The sequence below is a fragment of the Lutra lutra genome, chromosome 8, assembly GCF_902655055.1.
Source record: "Lutra lutra chromosome 8, mLutLut1.2, whole genome shotgun sequence".
Classification (NCBI taxonomy): Eukaryota; Metazoa; Chordata; class Mammalia; order Carnivora; family Mustelidae; genus Lutra; species Lutra lutra.
In genome coordinates, this window is record NC_062285.1 from 138,879,296 (window position 1) to 138,897,506 (window position 18,211).

The 18,211-nt window shown below is 58.1% G+C and overlaps 1 protein-coding gene across 3 annotated transcripts; it reads left to right on the forward strand.

Moving 5' to 3' along the window:
* Window positions 1-388: 388 nt before the first annotated feature.
* BIK (BCL2 interacting killer) lies at window positions 389-16,634 on the forward strand. 3 transcript variants are annotated; one of them, XM_047740567.1, is made up of 5 exons: window positions 389-447; window positions 12,956-13,096; window positions 14,549-14,656; window positions 15,359-15,476; window positions 15,793-16,634. In XM_047740567.1, the coding sequence occupies exons 2-5, from the start codon at window positions 12,963-12,965 to the stop codon at window positions 15,961-15,963; spliced, it is 531 nt and encodes a 176-aa protein (XP_047596523.1). In that variant the 5' UTR covers window positions 389-447; window positions 12,956-12,962; the 3' UTR covers window positions 15,964-16,634. The 3 variants fall into 3 exon arrangements, with proteins under 3 accessions (XP_047596523.1, XP_047596524.1, XP_047596525.1); XM_047740568.1 differs by having other exon boundaries at window positions 16,101-16,634; XM_047740569.1 differs by having other exon boundaries at window positions 14,552-14,656; window positions 16,101-16,634.
* The last annotated feature ends 1,577 nt before the right edge of the window (window positions 16,635-18,211 follow it).

The window sequence follows — 18,211 nt, forward strand, 5'->3', positions numbered from 1 at the left end:
AGCGCAGAAAGCATCACTCTTCGAGGGGGGAATTCCCGCTGTCGTTCGGTCCTCTCCCACGCTCAGTTTTCTTATCGGTAAAAGGGGCTTGGAAAAAAGCACCGAGCCCTCAGCGCCCCTTGGAGGGCGAAGGGGACAATCCGTGTATGACCCTGGATCATACACCCGGAATCGGCCAACGGGTGTGTCCACTAGGCGCGGGCCGAGTGCACCGCGGGGCGCAGACGGCTGGCACTGCACTTGCCACCGAAGAGCCGGGCCCGGATCCCGAGCCGCGGGGCGGGAACGGGAACAGCAGTGGCGGCCCCGGGGGGCGGGGCGGGCCGGGGGGGGGGGCGGGCCCGGGACCGGCGGTTTATAAGCTCGCGCGCCGGCCTCAGCGGCAGACAATACGCCTCCCGGCCCGAGCCCCCCGGACCCCGCGCCCGCCGCCGCCTCCGACGCGAGGTGAGTCCGAGCCCCTGCCACGGCCCTCACCCCGCTGCCCTGCGCCCCTGCGCCCGGCCCGCGTCTGACAGGTGGGCGCTCAGGGTGCTGCCCTGAGTGCAGAGCGGCTGGGAGCTTGGGGACCGGTGCCCAGGATTTTCCGTCCCGGGCAGCTATTGGGTGTGTCCCTTTCGGGAGACCTTTCGGGACCCCGGCTCCGAAACGCCCGTCTCCCGGGCGAGGTCTGCAGGCCCCCGCCGGCGATGGCAGCAGCCGCGTTCCCCGCGGGCCTCAGTCTGCGCGACCGTGCAATGCCCCGTCGCTCCGCACCGCCCCTCGGCGCGGACTCCCGGGGTCCCACTCCCACGCCCTCGGGGGGGGGGGGGCGGCAGCGGGGAGGCCGTGCGGGCAGGGTCGGAGCGCGGGAGCGCCAGCCACGGGCCGCGGCCGCACAGCCGGGTGTCCCCCGAGGCCGGGAAGATGGCGTCGGGCGCTGGTCCCCGCGGGGACCCGGGGCGCCCCGAGTCGCCGCGCACATGCGGAGGGCCGGAGAGCGCCTTTGTCCGGAACAGGAACTGCGCGCCGAGCGGGGCGCGGCCGCCGCCCCGCACCTGCCCTTGCCGTGCACAGGTGCGCCCCGCGGGCACGTCCGGCCTCGCTTTGCAAACCCGAGCAGCCCGCGCGCGCTCGGCGCTGCAGTGACCGCGGGCGTTCCATGCGGTGACCGGCGGGGTCCCGCCGCCAGCCCCGCGCGGCCGAAGCGACTCGGGGGAGCTCCGGGCTCCGCACGCTCTCGCTCGGAGCCCGGGCCTCCTGGGCGCGAAACCGCTTTGTAAACCGTTAATCGTTACTGTAATTTTCGCCGGCCTGAGCCACTCCGGGGGGCGGGACGCTGTTGTTGCCGCTGCCGCTGTAACATTTTCCCCCGAGCACCCGCGCTGGCCCGGCCCTCGGTCGGCTGTTCTCCCTGAAGCTTCGCTCGGGCTCCCCAGGAAGGGAGCGTTATTGGCGTTGTCCTTCCCGCGGGAGGAGGAGGGCGGGCCGTTGAGCTCTGTGCTGCTCCGAAGCCGGAGGCCTCATTTCACAGGTGGAGAAACTGAGACTTCGTTCCAGGAGGCAGCATAAAGGCAGGCAGAGCCGTTTTTCTGGGAGCCCCAACAAAACTCTCCACGCAGCCACCTCCCAGCTGTGTGGTCTTAGATGGGCTACCCCACCTCTGAGCCTCAGTTTGTCCCTTCTGCAGAATGGGTCCGTGAGGTTTCCCACCCAAGTGTTGGTGCCTGATCGTGGCTTCCCTTAGAGCGAACACTTTAACCTTATTTCTGATTACCTTGGGCATGCCTTTGGGGTAAATTCTCAGAGTGGCACATTTTAGGTGGTTATGGGTATGGCTTCACACTTTGTTCCCTAAGCGGTCTGAGGCTGCAGCTGGCTGGGGCCTTCGCACCTGGCTGCTGGTGCCGCTCTCCTCCACAGCTCCTGCTGTCCTCCACCCTTCCCTTCCCGCTCCAGGATTTGGGGATTTCCAACGCTTTTAAGCTCAAGGTCACAGGGCTGTCAATGATGGCTTTAGCTGTGGTTCCTTCAGCTTTACCGGTGTTAACGTTGTTTATGTTTATCTGTGCTTGTTTTTGGTTTAAAGTGTCTAGAGCATCTGGTGAGACTGGATTTCAGTCTGTGCCTCAGAGCCCTCCCGGGAGGTGGGGGGACCTATTTAATCAACCTTCTAAGATGGCTGCCAGGGGATGGATGGATTTATTTATTTATTTATTTATTTATTTATTTAGTGGGAACGCTGTCAGCAAGGATATTTCTCCAAGCACCAGGGGTCCTGTGAGGCCCTTTGTGGGATGGAGTGATACACTTAGCAGCGTCCCCCTGGGTGTCCTCCTTTTTCCCTGTCTCCATTTACTTGCTTGCCTCCTCTGAGAAGTCTTCCCTGATTACCTCATCTAAAGGTGCAGCCTTTCCTCTCTTCCTACTGGTTCCTCTGTGCAAGGACCTTACTGGACCATTTCCGGACGCTAGAGACAGATTGAAATTACCCACTTGTGGTCCCTTAGCGTGACTCTAGCTTGCAGCTCCATGAGAACAGGAGGACCAAGTGTCCCACTCAGTGGAGTATCCCCACCATGGCACGGCGTGGGCACACTGGGAAGAGGCTGGATGGAGGGCCGTGTGCAGGTTAAGTGTCTAAAGTTTTATTGGGGGTTGGTAGGTATGAAAGCTGGAGTCGCTGAGCTGAAGAGAAACCAGAGAGCAACACGAGCCCATTTGTTCTCTTCTGCTTGGCTGATATGCAGAAGGGGGTGCTTGGGGCCCGGCTCTGTTTGCTGGTTGAGTCTTGAAGTTGACCTGGGAGGTTTTTCCCCTCTCCCTGGAAAGCATCCTGTTTTTAGTGAACCTATGAAGTTTGTAGACAATTAATGGCTTCTTGCTTCCCCTGCCTCTAACACAGTGGATCCCACGAGAGTCCGGCTGTTTTTTTTCTCTCTGCTCAGAACAATTCCAAGAGGTTTCAAGGAAGTCCCAGGCTCGGTCGGGTTTTGTTGTCGGCAGCCACCGGGAAGCCTGCCGTGGGTCCGGAGTGGACACGTGGAGCCGCTCCCTCGTCTCTTTGTCCTGCCGGGGCCAGGCTCTGGGCGAAAGACAGAGCGTAAGCAAATAAGGTCACGGCCCCCAGTTCCTCTTTGGCACCTCCCGGCGGGGAGGCCAGGGCTGGTGGTCAGCGGGCGTGCGCTGAGGCGGGCCCAGGGAGGACAGCTGATTTCCCTAGTGTCAATATTAGGGTGTGACAATACAAAACACCCGCAGGGCCTTGCTGGGCCCTGCACGGTAAACCTGTTTTTCTGGAGGAGGGAGAAGATAGCCCATCACCCAGACTGAGAGGAAGTGCCCTCCGGAGCGGGGAGCAGCCCCCCTGGGGCTAGGGCTGGGGGAGCATCACTGGGATACAGACATTGAGAACTGAGCACTCTTGTCCCTGGCCCGCGCCCCCCCCCTCCCCGTGTTGGCATTTGTGTGTCTGTGGCTTGGAGCTTAGAAGAAGCTAGATCAAGGTGAGGAATGAAGCTGCCCATTTTCCTGTGTGCAGACGATGACACATCAGGAAAATCCCGGCTCTCACTGAGGTGGTCAGCATAGTATGCCCGTCTCCTGAGCTCCCGCCTCATAGTCCTAGTGGCCCGTTAGTGAGCGCCTGCTGTGGACCTAGTTAGCGCCTGCTGTGTACCGTATTCCCGCCTCAGCCTCTGCCTTCTCTTCACAGCAACACTTCTGCTGGCCAGGGTGTGGCGAGGTCAGGGTCTCTGAGCCAGGACTTGGCTGTCCCTGTAGCTCCCTTGTTCTGTTTTCCACTATACTGTCTGCCCCTCCCGCCCCAGACTCTCCCCATGCACTAGGTCCCTGCTCTGAGCTGGGGCAGACAGACAAGGTAAACATTTAATGAGACTAAAATGGGCCTAGTGCCCAATCCAGGTTTGTTTACCGAAGGTGCTGGGACGGCGCAGATGAGGAACAATGAATTCTGGGCGGGGAGGGGGTGGGTTTTGGGCCAGGCCTGTGCCAGCCCCGTGTACCAGCCTGGGGGAAGCAGGGGGAGCGCCAGTAAAGTCAAGTTGAGGGTTCGAAAGGGCCAGGACAAGTCCAGTGGGGGACTAAGGACTTTGTCCCAGGGAGGAAGTGGGAGCCCCCACAGCTGCTGACTGGAGGGGGTGTCAGGATTCAGTGAGTCATTGAAACTGCTCTGCACAGGGGCGCCTGGGGGGCTCAGTCGGTGAAGTGTCTGCCTTCAGCTCAGGTCGTGACGCTGGGGTCATGGGATGGAGCCCCCGGTCAGGCTCCCTGCTCAGTGGGGAGTCTGCTTCTCCTTCTCCCGCACCCCCTGCTTGTGCTCACTCTCTCTGTCAAACAAAATCTTTAAGAAAGAGGAGGGGGGGAGACTCAAAACTCTGGAATAAAGGACCCCGAGGGCTGCATCTGTCTCTCTTGGCTCCTCAGAGCTTGGGCCTAGCAGGGCACAAAATTTTACTTTAAATGCTTAAGAACTTTATTATTTTTTTTAATTTATTTTTTTAATTATTATTATTATTTTTTAAGTAATCTCTATACCCAACTTGGGGCTCAAACTCACAACCCCAGGATCAGGAGTTACATGCTCTACCGACTGAGCCAGCCAGATGCCTGCGAAACTTCTTCTAAACACATGCTTCTCAAACTTATAAACTGCAGGCCCAAGTAGTATCTTGGCCTCTGTCCTTTCTGCTGGTGATGGAAAAGCAGACAGGCCCACTTGGGTCCCCTCTCGGGTGTCAGCTGGTAACCCCTGGGTTTTCCTCACATTCCCTCCATCCGTGTTTTCTGTTGACGTCGTTGGAGCTGTGCATTACAACGCCACAGACCGGGAGGCTTGTAAACCACAGAGTCCTGTCTCACAGTTCTGGATGCTGGAAATCCAAGGTCAAGGTGCTGCTGACTTTTGGATCCTTGAGTGGGGGGGACTGGGGACCTGAAGGGAGCTCTCCTGGGCCTCTCACTCGGAAGATCACTAATCCCTTTAGGAGAGCCTACAAAGGTCTAATCCCTCTCAAAGGCCCCACCTCCTGATACCATCACCCTGGGCTTTAAGAATTTGGGAGTGGACACAAACCTCCAGGCCACGGGAAACTGGTGTAAAGCCACTTTCAGAATCCCCTGTCACCGAGAATTCTTCATCTGTTCTGCTTTCTCCGGTTGTGGGGATCTTGATAGATATGTGAGCAGGAAGGGACCTAAAAAGAAAATCTCCCCAATGTTTGTTTTGCAGACAAGGAATGAGGGGGTTTAGAGGGGCCAGGGAACTTGTCCAGAGCCGAATGGCCACGCTGGACTAGGACGCGGGGGGTCCCCCTCTGTAAGTAACGATCAGAAGCGGTGAGCCCTGGACATTTGCATAAATGTCATCCCAGTGGTTCCTCATCTCGGTCCTGTCACTCAGCAGCCAACCAGGACTTCAGCCTGTTGTTGTAGACCTGCCTGTGGCCAACCTGCCCCAAGTGTGCATTCGGGGAGGACGAGGGGGTGCTGGTTTGCCTCATTTCCACTAACGAACCTGAGTGCACTGAGCCAGGCCCGGCGTGGGGCCCTGGGGACCTGCTGCTGAATCCGGCCTTAGCATCTCCTGCCAAACTTGGACCTGAACTGGGTGCACGACCCAGATGGCGCCTCCCTGGAACGGAAGGCCAGGCTTCATGGGTGTGGGAAAGGGGGCTTCACTTTCACCTCTGGGCCACCCTCTCCGCTGCCGCGCTCAGAAGGCAGGATGCTGACAGGAGACGTGACAAACTGTCTGGCTCTGGCCAAGCCCGACGTACAGGGCCCCAGTATGTTTGGTCCACCACTATTGGATTCAGTGGAAACTATTTGGCATTTCAGGTCTCAAAGCAAGACTTTTTTTGGGATTGTCAAGGTGGCCTCCCCCCCACCTTTTTTTTTTCAATTTGTTTTTTAATTTTATTTGAGAGAGCACACACAGAGGGAGAGAGAGACGCAGTCTCCCTGCCAAGTGGGGAGCTCGACATCGGGGTTGATCCTAGGACCCCAGAACCCTGGGGTCACAACCTGAGCCAAAGGCAGACACTTAACCAACTGAGCCACCTAGGCGCCTGTTTTTTGCTGGGGGAGGTGTGGGGGCTTCCTTTTCATTCTGCTGTCAGCCTGCACTGCTGGGCGGTGTATTTTTGGAGCCCTGGGGTGGGGAGCGTGATTGCAGGGCCAGGAGGCTCTGAATTTCCGTTCTCCCCCCTCCTGGGTCCCCATCTGTGAAGTGGGGCAACTTCTGGGGGAGGCTAGGCTGAGTGATGCAAATAAGGACACGGGGTCACCAGGAGCAGTCACCTGCAGGCGGGAGAGGACAGTCCTTGCCCAAGGCCATAGGGGCGGGCCCACCCATCCTGTGGATGGCTCTGCCTGCAGCACCTGGGTTCCGAGTGACTCAGGCCAGCAGCTGCGCTGGGGTTCTGGTGGGGGGGCACAGTGCTGGTGAGGAGGCAGGATTGAGGGGCTGTGGCACTATGGGCCCATTCCAAGATGACACCTCCGGAATCACTGAGCAGCCCCCCCACCCCAGCACAGGTGAGTTTCCAACTTCTTACCTGAAACACCTTTCTTCTCTCTCCCTCGTTGTCACTCCCCGTCGTCTTTTCCCCAGTTGCTTCTCCATCACCGGGGAAGAGAGCCCTGCCCACCTGGGAGGAGCACTTTCAGGCCTCTGGGGTTCCTGATGGTGGAGGCGGAGGTGGGACTTCCCCACCAGGTGGGGACAGGCTGGGGTGGGGGGGTGGCTTGATTCCTGAAATAGACCTTTAAGACAGACCTTTTCCAGGGGTGCCTGGGTGGCTCAGTTGGTTAAGCATCTGCCTTATGGTTTCAGCTCAGGTCATGATCTCAGGGTCCTGGGATTGAGCCCCCACCATCGGACTCCCTGCTCAGCATGGATTTGGCTTAATATTCTCTACCTCTCCCTCTGTCCCTCTCCCTGGTCATACATCTCTCTCTAAAGTAAATTTTTTTTTTTAAAGAAACTTCTTTATTGCAACTTCAGCTTTCTTTAAGATTTATTTATTTGACACACAGACACAGCAGGAGAGGGAACACAAGCAGGGGGAGTGGGAGAGAGAGAGGCAGGCTTCCGCCGAGTAGGGAGCCTGATGCGGGGCTCCATCCTAGGCCCCTGGGATCACGACCTGAACCGAAGGCGGATGCCCCACCAGCTGGGTCACCCAGGTGCCCCTTGCTGTATTTTTGGAATCCACAAACCCAGCACGTGCACGGTAGTAAAAGTTCAAGAACCCAAGAGCACAGAGTTACAAATTCAGGCCCCTTCCCAAGTGTGTCCCAGAGAGACCCCTTCTCTCCTAACCTCCCGCCTCTTCAGGAGATGACCTCTGCAGATGGAGGTGTTTGTTACATCCTTTATATGCACATATGGCCGCAGGATTGCAGACCTGTGCGCGGAGCCACTTGACTTCCAGGTCCCCGCACGGGAACGCCTACAGACCCCTGCTCACGGTTTTCATGGGCCACCGGGTACCTGCACCAGAACATGCAGGATGCACCCTAGAAGTCAGGGGTAGGTGCACTTGGGACTTCAGTGGCTCCTGTCTCCCACTCTGCGTTTGTTGATGCCTTAGCCAGCCTTGGAGCCCCTGCTGGGTGGTAGGAAGTGGGCAGCATCCATATCTCTTAATCCTCTTAGCAATGGGAGGCTGCACTATTTCCACCCCTCTCTGAGTTAGGCTCAGAATCTGGTGACTGGTGGCCGTGGCACCTCAGAGCTGGGACTGGAGCCTGGGTCTGTCTTGCTGAGGTCTGGGCTTTGCTGCTCAAGCACACCTACGCTGTGACACCCGGGTGCTCCCTAAACCAGTGCATCACCCCCGTCCCTCACAGCGGTGGGCTGGTAGGGGGGGCAGGTGTGGGTGGGAAGCTTCCGTGGAAAAATCTGGTGGCTAGGTCTCAGCTGGGTCCACCTAGCAGCCGCTGGCCTGGCACCCAGGACTTTAGGGACCAGGTGCTGTTGCTGGAGCCCCCAGGTGTCACCAGCTGTTCCTGCTTGGCCTCCAGCATGCAGGGACACACAGGCTGGGCTGGGGGAGACAGTATGCACCTGTCCCCACGCTGTTACATGTAGGGGAGGTCATACGTCATGGGAAAGTGCACACAGAATGTTGGGAGCCTGGCCTCTCTCTCCATCTCCCAGCCCCACAGTGTCCCTGTGGCTGTGCAGGCGACTTTCTTCTGCCCAGAGGTGGGGTGGGCATCCTGAGCTCTGTGGGTAAGAGCGTGTTCCTGACGGCTTTTTTTTTTTTTTTTTTTTTTTTTTTAAGATTTTACTTATTTGAGAGTCAGGGAGCCTGACTGAGGCTTGCTTGATCCCAGGCCCGCGGCAGACCCTTAACCGACGGAGCCACCCAGGCGCCCCCGTGGGCTCTCTCCACAGAGTGTGTCGGCGGGTGCACGCGTGGGCTGCAGCCGGCTAGGTGCGCCTTCTTTCACCCAAGAATGGTCTGAAACTGCTTCTTTGCAAATCTGCTGGGGGGAAAAAAAAGATGCTTAGATGCTTCAAAGCTGTGCGGGCTCCCGGGCCGGCAGCTTCCTCGGTGCTGGGCCATGTTGGGCCATTTGACAAACGTGCTGTGTGTTGTGGGCTGGGGGCCGGAGCCGAGTAACACTGGCAGCTCCTGGTTTGTTGCCTTCCGGGGTTGGGGGCGCTAAGACAGTTTCCATCACGTTGTCCTCACAGCTCCCGGGAACGTGCATTCCTAGTATCCTCACGTGGAAGGGAAGAAGCGGGGGGCACAGAGAGTGTCCGTGCTCTAAGCTACCACAGAGGGAGAAAGAGCACCCCACCGTGGGGTCGGTTAGAGATGGGAGGGGGAGCCCCCCAGCCTGGCCCAGGTGAGCTAGGAAGGCAGGGTCAGGGCTGAGTTCCTTGGCGACCAATAGGAGGGTATGGACAAAGGGGACAGGATGGCCGGCCAGCAGCAGGGGTGGGGGCCTGACCTATCCGCGCTCGGCTCACAGAAGCACGCACCTGGAGTGCAGTGGGAGCGGGGGCTGAGATGGGGTTGGGCAGGGTTGGGGCTGGGGAGGTGGCCAGGGGAAAAGGGCCCTGATAGCAGCATGACACGACCCCCGAGTGGAGCAATGACCAGATCAGATTGGAGGGGTCCAGCGGGGACTGGACACCGGGTAGCCGCAGTAGAGCTGGACAGGAAGGGACCGGCGCTGGCCCGCCATGGCGTGGTGGGCCGGCTGCAGGGACCTTGCTGCCAGCTCTGTGGCCACACTCTGATTTCTCCCACTCAGACCTTGAGCCCCAAGGCCAGCCCAGGCCGGGCTGGTCAGTCTTTTGTGAGAACCTTACCCAGGGCTTGGATTAGGGCCCAATGAGGTGGGTGCAAAAAACTCAGCCAGGGTCAGAACGTGGTTGATGCTGGTTCTTACCAGAAAAATGAACCCCGTTACTTTGGGATTATTCTTCCCATTTAACGGATGAAACTGGAGGCCTCGCCCAAGATTCCCACTGCAGCTCAAGTGAGTGGTTGGGTTAGAAGGTTAACCCATGCAGGATCCCCCCAGCTGTGTATGGGGGAGGCACCACCCCACCGCTCACCCAGCCCTGGGGCTTGTCAGACACAGATCTCAGGCCCCATTCCCACTTGGTGTCCAGGGATTCTGGGACTGTCTCTGCTGGAGGCCGAGAGATGTTTGGACCATAGGTCAAGAGGCGGCTCAGAGGCCACGTCCAGGCCCAGAGCCTGGGGCTGGTGTGGAGGGCCACGGGGGCCAGGGGGCGCATGCAAAGGAGGGCTGGGACTGCTTTTCCTGGGAAATTGCCATTTGCATATTATCAAGCCCCCTAGGGCCTGGGGGCAACAGAGGTGGGAGCTCTGTCCCCAGTCCTTAAATGCTACCCTTGGAGCTCAAGGGCACCCAGACCCCCAGCGTGCATTCCCTGTGCAGTGTCAACAGTTTCTGTCTGGCTCCGTTATACCCTTTAAATCCTTCAATAGAGTTTTATGTTTTTCTCCGTAAGTTTTAAAGCATTTTTTTTTAAAGATTTTATTTATTTGATAGACAGAGATCACAAACAGGCAGAGAGGCAGGCAGAGAGAGGGGGAAGTACACTCCCCAATGAGCAGAGAGCCCGATGCAAGGCTCCATCCAGGACCCTGGAATCATGACCCGAGCCGAAGGCAGAGGCTTTAACCCACTGAGCCACCCAGGCGCCCCAGAGCATTTAAAAAAAAAAAATCAGATTTCATTCCTGACTACAAGCCTCTGTACCTGTACGTGTGTAGTCTGTCTGCTACCGTATTTTCTGGTTGCCTTGTGGTTATTGAATTTTATATGTCCATCTGGTATCTGGCAACCTTGAAACGCTTGGTGGTTCCAAAAAGTGATTCTTAGGACTCCTGGGTGGCTTAGTCTGTTAAGCGCCTGCTTTTGGCTCAGGTCCTGGGATCTAGTCCCACAGAGGCTCCCTGCTCAGCGGGGAGCCTGCTTCTCCCTCTTCCCCTCCCCCCCGCTAGTGCACATGCACCTGCTCTCTCTCTCTCTCAAATAAATTGATAAAATCTTATTAAAAAAGTACAAAAGGTGATTCTGTGTTTTCTGCATAAAGGCTCATTGCATGTCTGCTAGAAATCCTCTTCTGCCTCATCAAACTGATCACATGTTCTCTGGTGGCTTGAATGTTCTCTGTCTTTTGTTCTTAGAGCGGCTTCCTCCAACTTGCTGACTGAAGTCAGCTTGTGGCTGTTTGTGCTGGTGCCGCTGCCCTGACCCCGCACTGTTCTCCTGTGTGGAGGCTCCCTTTTCTATTTTTATTATTTTATTACTACTATTTTTTCAATTTTTATTTTCTTATTTGACAGAGACAGCCAGAGAGGGAACACATGCAGGGGAGCAGCGGAGGGAGAGGGAGAAGCAGGCCTCCCGCTCAGCAGGGAGCCCGATGTGGGGCTGGATCCCAGAATGCTGCGATCATGACCCAAGCCTAAGGCAGACGCTTAACAACTGAGCCACCCAGGCGCCCCTTATTATTATGTTTCAAGATTTTATTTATTTGACAGTGAGAGACACAACGAGAGAGGGAACACAAGCAGGGGGAGTGGGAGAGGGAGAAGCGGGCTCCCCACTGAGCAGGGAGCCCGATGTGGGGCTGGATCCCAGGACCCTGAGATCATGACCTGAGCCGAAGGCAAACACTTAACAACTGAGCCACCCGGGAGCCCTCCTTTTTCTGTTTTTAAACAAGCAAAACTGAAGTCTGACGGCTGGGTTAGGGGGTCAGCGCCTAGGGGGTGGCTGGAGGTGGGTCCCTAGGGCTGGGGTCATAGCTTTTAACTACTGCCTAGCCATCTGGAACGGAGGTAGAAGGGTTACGCGCTCCCAGCAGTACCTGTGCTGCAGTAAAGTTGCTAGTGGCATTTGAGGGTTTTTAGAAATGCCACCTGCTCCTCCCCGTGGGGTTCTGGTTCATGCTGGTCTGTTGGTTTTGGAGTGGGCGTCGTTGCCGGGTCTCAGGCCTGCACGCTTTTCAGCCCTGCCCGCAGGTGCTGCCCTCAGCAGGTGGTCAGACCCCCCCGCCACCGCCAGGACCCTGCAGGGGAAGGTGCGGCCCTCACGGGTCCGGGTGGCGTATGTCAGGCCACAGGCTTTTCGTGGCTGTCGTGGCTGTGTTTACATGTCTGATTTCTCCAGCCCTCACTCCCGCTAGAGCTTGTCTTTCAAGGTGGGCTTTCATCTGGAACAGACCTGAGACTTGACCAGCTTTCCCTTAGGAAATGGAAAGAGCCCCCTTGAGACAAATTCTGGGCACATGTTCTCTCCGGAACAGTGCTGCTCTTCTATACCCTTTCTCAAAGACCCCAGACCCTCAAATACCTGTCTGTGCCCTCGATGACATCACAGAGTATCCATTTCTCTTGATCGTGTTTTGGATGCCCTGTTGACTGTCCTGTCTCATCTCGCCCCAAGATACCTGGAGGGTCCGCACTTACCTCTGCGCCCCCGTGAGCTTGTGCCCTGGCTCTGCGTCTCCAGTCACCACCCTTTCATGGGGAAAGCACGTTGTGTGCACACTCTCACCTACACCCTGCGTCCCCGGCGGGTACCTGTGCATGTCCTGCCAAACGTGAACGCTGTCCACCCTGGCCTGGGGAGCAGGGGGACTTGGCTCTGGCCCTTCTTGGCTTCATCGTGAACTTTTCCAGGTCTCATCTTAATGAATACCTGCCTTGAAGGTTAGGGATCCAACAAGATAATGAGAGGGTCCTATCCACTCAGAGCAGGCTAATGTGAAGAATTGCAGAATTTTTAAGAGCCCGGGACAATAAGACAGTGGGTTGACGTGCAGAGGTCCCTCAGCATCCCACAGGTGCTAAGTGACCGCTGGGATTTGAGCTCCGGTCTGTGGCTTCCATATTCGCCATTATATTCTAGCCCTAAGTCTGTTCGGTATGGTGTGGGCTAAGTTGCGGTGACCTCGGTCACGGACTCTCCTACCCTGCTATCTCGGGATGATGGGAACAATTCTGATGTGGGAATCCACGGTTGTCATAGGAGAGCCCCTGGCCGCAAGGAACTGGAAACGCACTGAGTCGGGTGTTACTTTTCCTACACAGTGAGGGTGGCTGTGACTTGCAAAAATATAAGTGTCCGAGAAGGTCGTCAGAGAGCCGGGCCCCCTCCCTCTCTTCTCTGCTTTCTTGGTGTCTTGGTTATCCTTAATGTTCAGCACTTTGGTGTCACAAAGTGGCTGCCGCAGCTCCAGCCTTCTCTCCTGTGTGGAAGGCAGCAAGCGGGGAGAGGAGCTGCCCTGGCTAAAACCCCTACGTCGGACCTCAGAGACCCCATTGCCCAGAGCCAGGTTGCATGCACACCACCAGCTGCAAGGCATGCTGGGAAAGTGAGCAGGAGAGCCACAGTTGGCTTCGATGCACGAGGGTTCAGTCACTGTCTTTCTGTCTTTCTTCTCCCCCAGAGAAGAAATGTCCCACACAGGACCCCTCTCCAGGAACCTCTTTCTGAGCACCTTTCTGCAGGAGCATGGCCCGGAAGTGCTGGAGGTCCCTGGCATGACTGATCTCGTGGACTACTATGATCCAGGGCCCTCCCCTAACAGGTAGGTCCCAGCAACACTCCATGGGCCCCACCCACTCCCATTTCTGGCCAGTGACCTTGGGGGTACAGTTGGAAGAGCAGGGCCCCAGGGTGGAAATTCCCCAGGTGTGCTCATGGAGGCCGGTGCCCTGGGCACGGCCCCTTGGCGCTGCTGTCAGCCCACAGAGGCCCTCGGGTTCCAGCATATTCCCAGGATGGACCTTGGGCACTGCCACCAAAATGGCTTAAACCTCTGGCTTTAGGACTGGGTATCACCTGGCCCTCACTGACCATGATGTCTCATCAAGGCCTCTTGATGAGATGGTTCTAATTTTAGAAAATCAGAAGTAGCCTGAGGAAGCCCCTTTACACACAGGGTCTGGGGCCCAGGCTGCTGGGACAGTGAAGAGGGGATCTTCCCAGGGCTGGCCCCAGGTTCCAGGTGCTTCCCTTCTGCTTTAGGTCTTAGGAGTCTCTTAGGCATTAGGGCCTGGACCTGGGGATTGGGGCTGGCTGGGATTTTAGAGCTGGAGGGACCTGAAAATCTGCCTCTTGCCCTGTCCTGCTCCACTTGGAGATGACTAACAGGGGACATTCAGCGTGGGGCAGTGTCTTCCTGAGGTCCCACGGGGTACTGAGATAGAGGTGGGACCTCAATCCCCCACCTGAGATTGCCAGCCAGACCTCCCCAGCCTCCCATCCAACCTTCCGGCACCTCTGGACTAGAGAGCACGGACTCCAGAGAGACTGGACAGGTGGCTGGGGCTGAGCTGGGAGCCACTGGGACGCCTGTCCACTTGGAAATTCCCAGATGAAATGTGGGCCAAGCCCTGAGAGCAGGACTGAAGCCAGTCTGGAGGGTGTAGGATCTGGATGTCAGGTGTGAGTGCGTAGACCTCCTTCCCATCCAGGATTCGGTCAGTGAGAGGAGGGAACTGGTTAGCCCCTCCCTTCTGAAAAGGGTGATGACAACAGGTGGTTTCACGATTGGGTGCACAGGGAACAGGTCCTAGAATCACTCCCCATGAGGAGGAGGGAAAATTGAGACCCTGTGGGAAACCAGTCCCAGTTCCGGGGGGTTCGGGAGCCCCAGCACGCCCAGCCCTATTGCCCACCTTTGCCATCTTTCCTGGCAAGCCTCCAAGTGGGTGGCCTCTCCCAGGGCTCCCTAACCCTCAGTGTTCCTTGGAGGGAGAGGAAGGCTGTGACAGGGAGGCACATCTGCTGTTCACAGGCCCTGCATGTGTCTCTGCCCTCCCACAAGATGAGAGGAGTGGAGTCCCCCCAGGGATGGGACCTCGCTGGTCTTTTCTGAAGCAAAGTAGGAGCCAGAGGAGGGGTGCGTGAAGGTTCCCACCTCGCTCTGTGCCACACCTTGCCTCCCAGAAACCCAGGGCCCGATCTGCCAGGCAGGCCCAGGTATGTGGGGTGTCACTGCACAGCTACACCCCTAATTCTCCATGTCCTCACGCAGCAGCAACCCCGACGATGTGGCCATGCGGCTGGCCTTCATCGGGGACGAGATGGAAGTGAGATGGACGCTGCCCCGCATTGGCGAGCTGCCCGGGATGGCCGTGCACAGGTGGGCGGCCCCCAGGCCCTGGGAGGAGACCGCTCCTCTCCTGGGCAGCCCTGCATCCCTCCTCCGGGAGTCCCCAGCCCCTGCACCATGGCAGCACAGCAGAACCCAAGTGCTTTTCTCTGTTGCTTCATCAAGCCAAGACCGAACTTTTCCCAAAGGGTCTTGACTTAGAACGCTGACGGGAAGGTGGCGAGCTCAGCGGAGCTGTGTGTCCTGCTTGGTGGCCTCTGTCCCGAGCCCACTGTATTTTCATGGTTGGCCGGCATCTCTGTGGGCTTCCAGATGCTCACAGGACCACTCAGGCTGGGGGTGTACGAGCCCACCCCGGGGCCACAGCAGTGTGGTCTCTTGGTCCCCGGAGAGGCAGCCTTCTGGGGTGCCCAGGCCTCCATCAGAGCAAGGTCCTCCAGGGGGTAGGACCTGCCTTCTTGGGCCTGTGAACAGTGGAGCCTTTTCCCCATGGCCGGCTTCAGAACCCCAGACCAAACCCCCGTGGACTGGTGGGCGGAGGAAGGAAACAGGAAGTCAGATGACTGTGGAGAGAGACGCTCGTTGGCGGAGCCACCAGAGCAAGGGGACAGAGTGGCAGTGTGTGGGGGGGACACAGCCCTCTTCTCCCCACAGGGGTCCCCTAAAGGAAAGGCTGCAGCCCTGTCCCTGTTCCCGCAGTAACGGCCCTGCTCCCCCTCCCCTTTGTCACAGCTTGGCTTTTACCTACAACCAGATGGGCCTGAGAGGTGTTCTCCGAAGTTTCGTGGATGGTCTCACTAACCTCAGGGAGCACATACGGATCTGGAGCTTCCTGACCTTCAGGAACAGGGTAACTAAACCTTGAGATTGACTTACCTCCTGTACATGGTGCTGCTCGCAGCTCTGGAGTGGTGGGATGCCACAGACCCTACCCCTCCCTGTCGTCCTGCCCGCTTCCCCCCTTCTGCTGGGCTCGGGCTTTGAGACCCGTGCTTCACGGACTCGGTGCTGGGACTCTTCAGTGTGTTTGGCTGCTTCCACGCCTGTTCCCTGCTGTTCCCTCCCCTGGGACCAGCTCCTCACTCATCCTCCTGGTCTCCTCCTGAGCCGCTTTCCTGACCACGCCTCTTCCCTCCCACCAGCGCCGGGGACGGTCCCTCCCGAAGCTCATGCTCCCACTGTCCCCAGCCGATGAGCAGCCTGGGTGGGCTGGCTTCTCCTCCTCTGTCCTCTGTCGCGTCCTCAGCCATCTCCCCACCTGCCTGTGCTGCTCTTCCTGGTTTTTGTCCCCGACCGGTCCGGTTTGGAGATGCTCCTGCGTCCCCCACCTTCCCTGACTCGTCCTTCCCCACCCCGGCCTCAGCCTCGCGGGCTTATCCCTGTGTCCACAGAGCGGGCACAGAAGGAGCCGCGGAAGGAGCCACCTCTGTTCCGGGCTGGAGGGCCTCACCTCTCCCCCACCTTCATCCCACAGGTGTCCCCCAACCCCGGGCGCGGGCTGGTGCTGTCCCTGCTGCTGCTGGTGGTGCTGCTGCTAGGCTGGGGGCTTCAGGTCCTCCAGTGATGCCAGCTGCTGCTCGGGGGCGGGGCTGGCCTCGCCCCCCCTGGCCGCCACCCTGGCGGTGGCCTTGTTGGGTTTGTTGTCTTTTTAACGGTTTTCTGGTGATGCCTTTTTTATATTTAAAACGGAGTGCTGGGACACTACTGAGGTTTCATACTAGTTTTTTTTCTTTTTCTTTTTGTAAGAGAAATGAATTCATTATACCTCTGGGGTCGTTGCTGGTTAACTGCCCTTGCCAAGGCCTGGCTGGGCCTGCTCTCCTGGCCCCAGCCCACGTGAGGTGGCCTGTCCCGGGAAGGAGCCTTCCTCTCGAGGGGGGGCCCTGTGGCGGGCCGTGGGGGGAGTGCTGGCCACACCCCCATGTCTGTGATGCCCCGGGGCAAAGAGAAAATCTGCTGGAATAGATTTCTGAGGGGTGAGGAGAGCTCAATAAAATGTTGGTTTCCAGCTGGTCTCTGGTCCTCTCTGGGGGTTTGTCGCAAGGGTTGCCTCTTGCCCCCGGCGAGAGAATCAAGGGGGAGGGGAGAGAAGGGGCAGGGCGGGCGCCTCGCCACCTGTGCGTGATCACACACCTGCGGGCTCTTCCCTGCACCTGCTGTCATGGAGTTTGGCCCGACACAATCAGGTTTACGCCGCCTCGTCATGCCTCGTGCCTGAGATGTACCATTAGGGATTATTTCCTTTGGGCTGTCAGGCTCTTATAATTGGGCTGCCTCCCCTCGCCACATCTGCTCATCCAGCACTCCCTGCTGGAGCAGTGCAGCCTGGGGGGCCACTCACACAGCTGTGCTGGGGAGTAGGGGCTAGACCTGGGCCTAGTGCTGTTCCTAGACCCCGTCAGGCCCTCTCTCCAGAACGAGAGCTCTGGCTCCTTGACCTCCCACCCCGCCCCTACAGTCCCCCTATCTCAAAAGCCAACCCTGGGCTGGGGTGAGTCCCCACCTTCTGCAGCCTCCTCCCTGTCCCCTTCAGGTCCTGGATTCGGAGAACCTTCCCTGCCCTCCACTCAGCCCCAGAGCTGATGCAGCAGTGACTCTGCTACCCTCCAGCCCGGCCGGCCAGGTCCTGCACTCTCCCAGCTGCCCCCTCTGACCCCCGTGACTGAAGGGACCCTCCCAGCCACCACCGGGCTTTCCATGTCACAGTGCTCCAGAGTCTGGCCCTTCACAGCCTGACTTCACCTCCTTTCCTGTGTAAGTGGTCCCGTGGGGCTATGTCAGGCCCTCCCCAAGCCTCACAGGGCAAGCCCAGAGCCTGCCAGTTCCCAGGTCCTTGCTGGGAATGTTCCATCCTGACATCCTGCTCCACCCAAAGGACACTCCACCCCTGGACAGATACCCACCAAGTTTATAGACCTGGAAGTGACCCAGGGCTTTCCTGTGTGGCTGCACTGACCCCTAGGCCCTGGGGATCCACTGGAGAATCCGTAGCTGGGGATGTGGGGAGGCCAAACCCAGATGAACCTCTTCCAGGAAGTCCTCCCTAACCACCCGGGAGCAGCTTGCTCCCACGCACTCGGGTCAAACTGCCCATGTGCCCACCCCTTTCTCAGTGTGGCTGGGGCCGCCCGCGGCTTCTCAAGGAGCTTGGGGCTCTTCAGAGTGGAGGGAATGGAGATGCTGATGCCATGTCTTCTCTTGGCAGGAATCTGGGGACCCTCTCCCCAAGTGTCCTAGGATTTGCAACATTCTTCCCACCCATGGATGTCAGAGGAGCCCCTACTTTGCTAAGCTTGGCCAAGGGTTCTGGGGTTGTGGAGATATGGTCCCTCAAATCTCACATTCTATTTAAAAAGCCCACAAAGAAGCTAAGAACTGGGGGCTGTGTTCTGAGAGCAATAAAGGACTGAGAAAATGGGGGGTGGGGTGGGTTAGACCAGAGGCCCAGGCCTGTGGAGGTGGCTGTGGAGAGAATGAAGGATAGACAAGTGTCCTCCTTAGTGCTAGGGGGAGCAGCACATACAAAGGCCCTGGGGTGGGAGACCTGCCTGAGCATGAGGGTGGATAAACCAGCTTGGGCTGGAG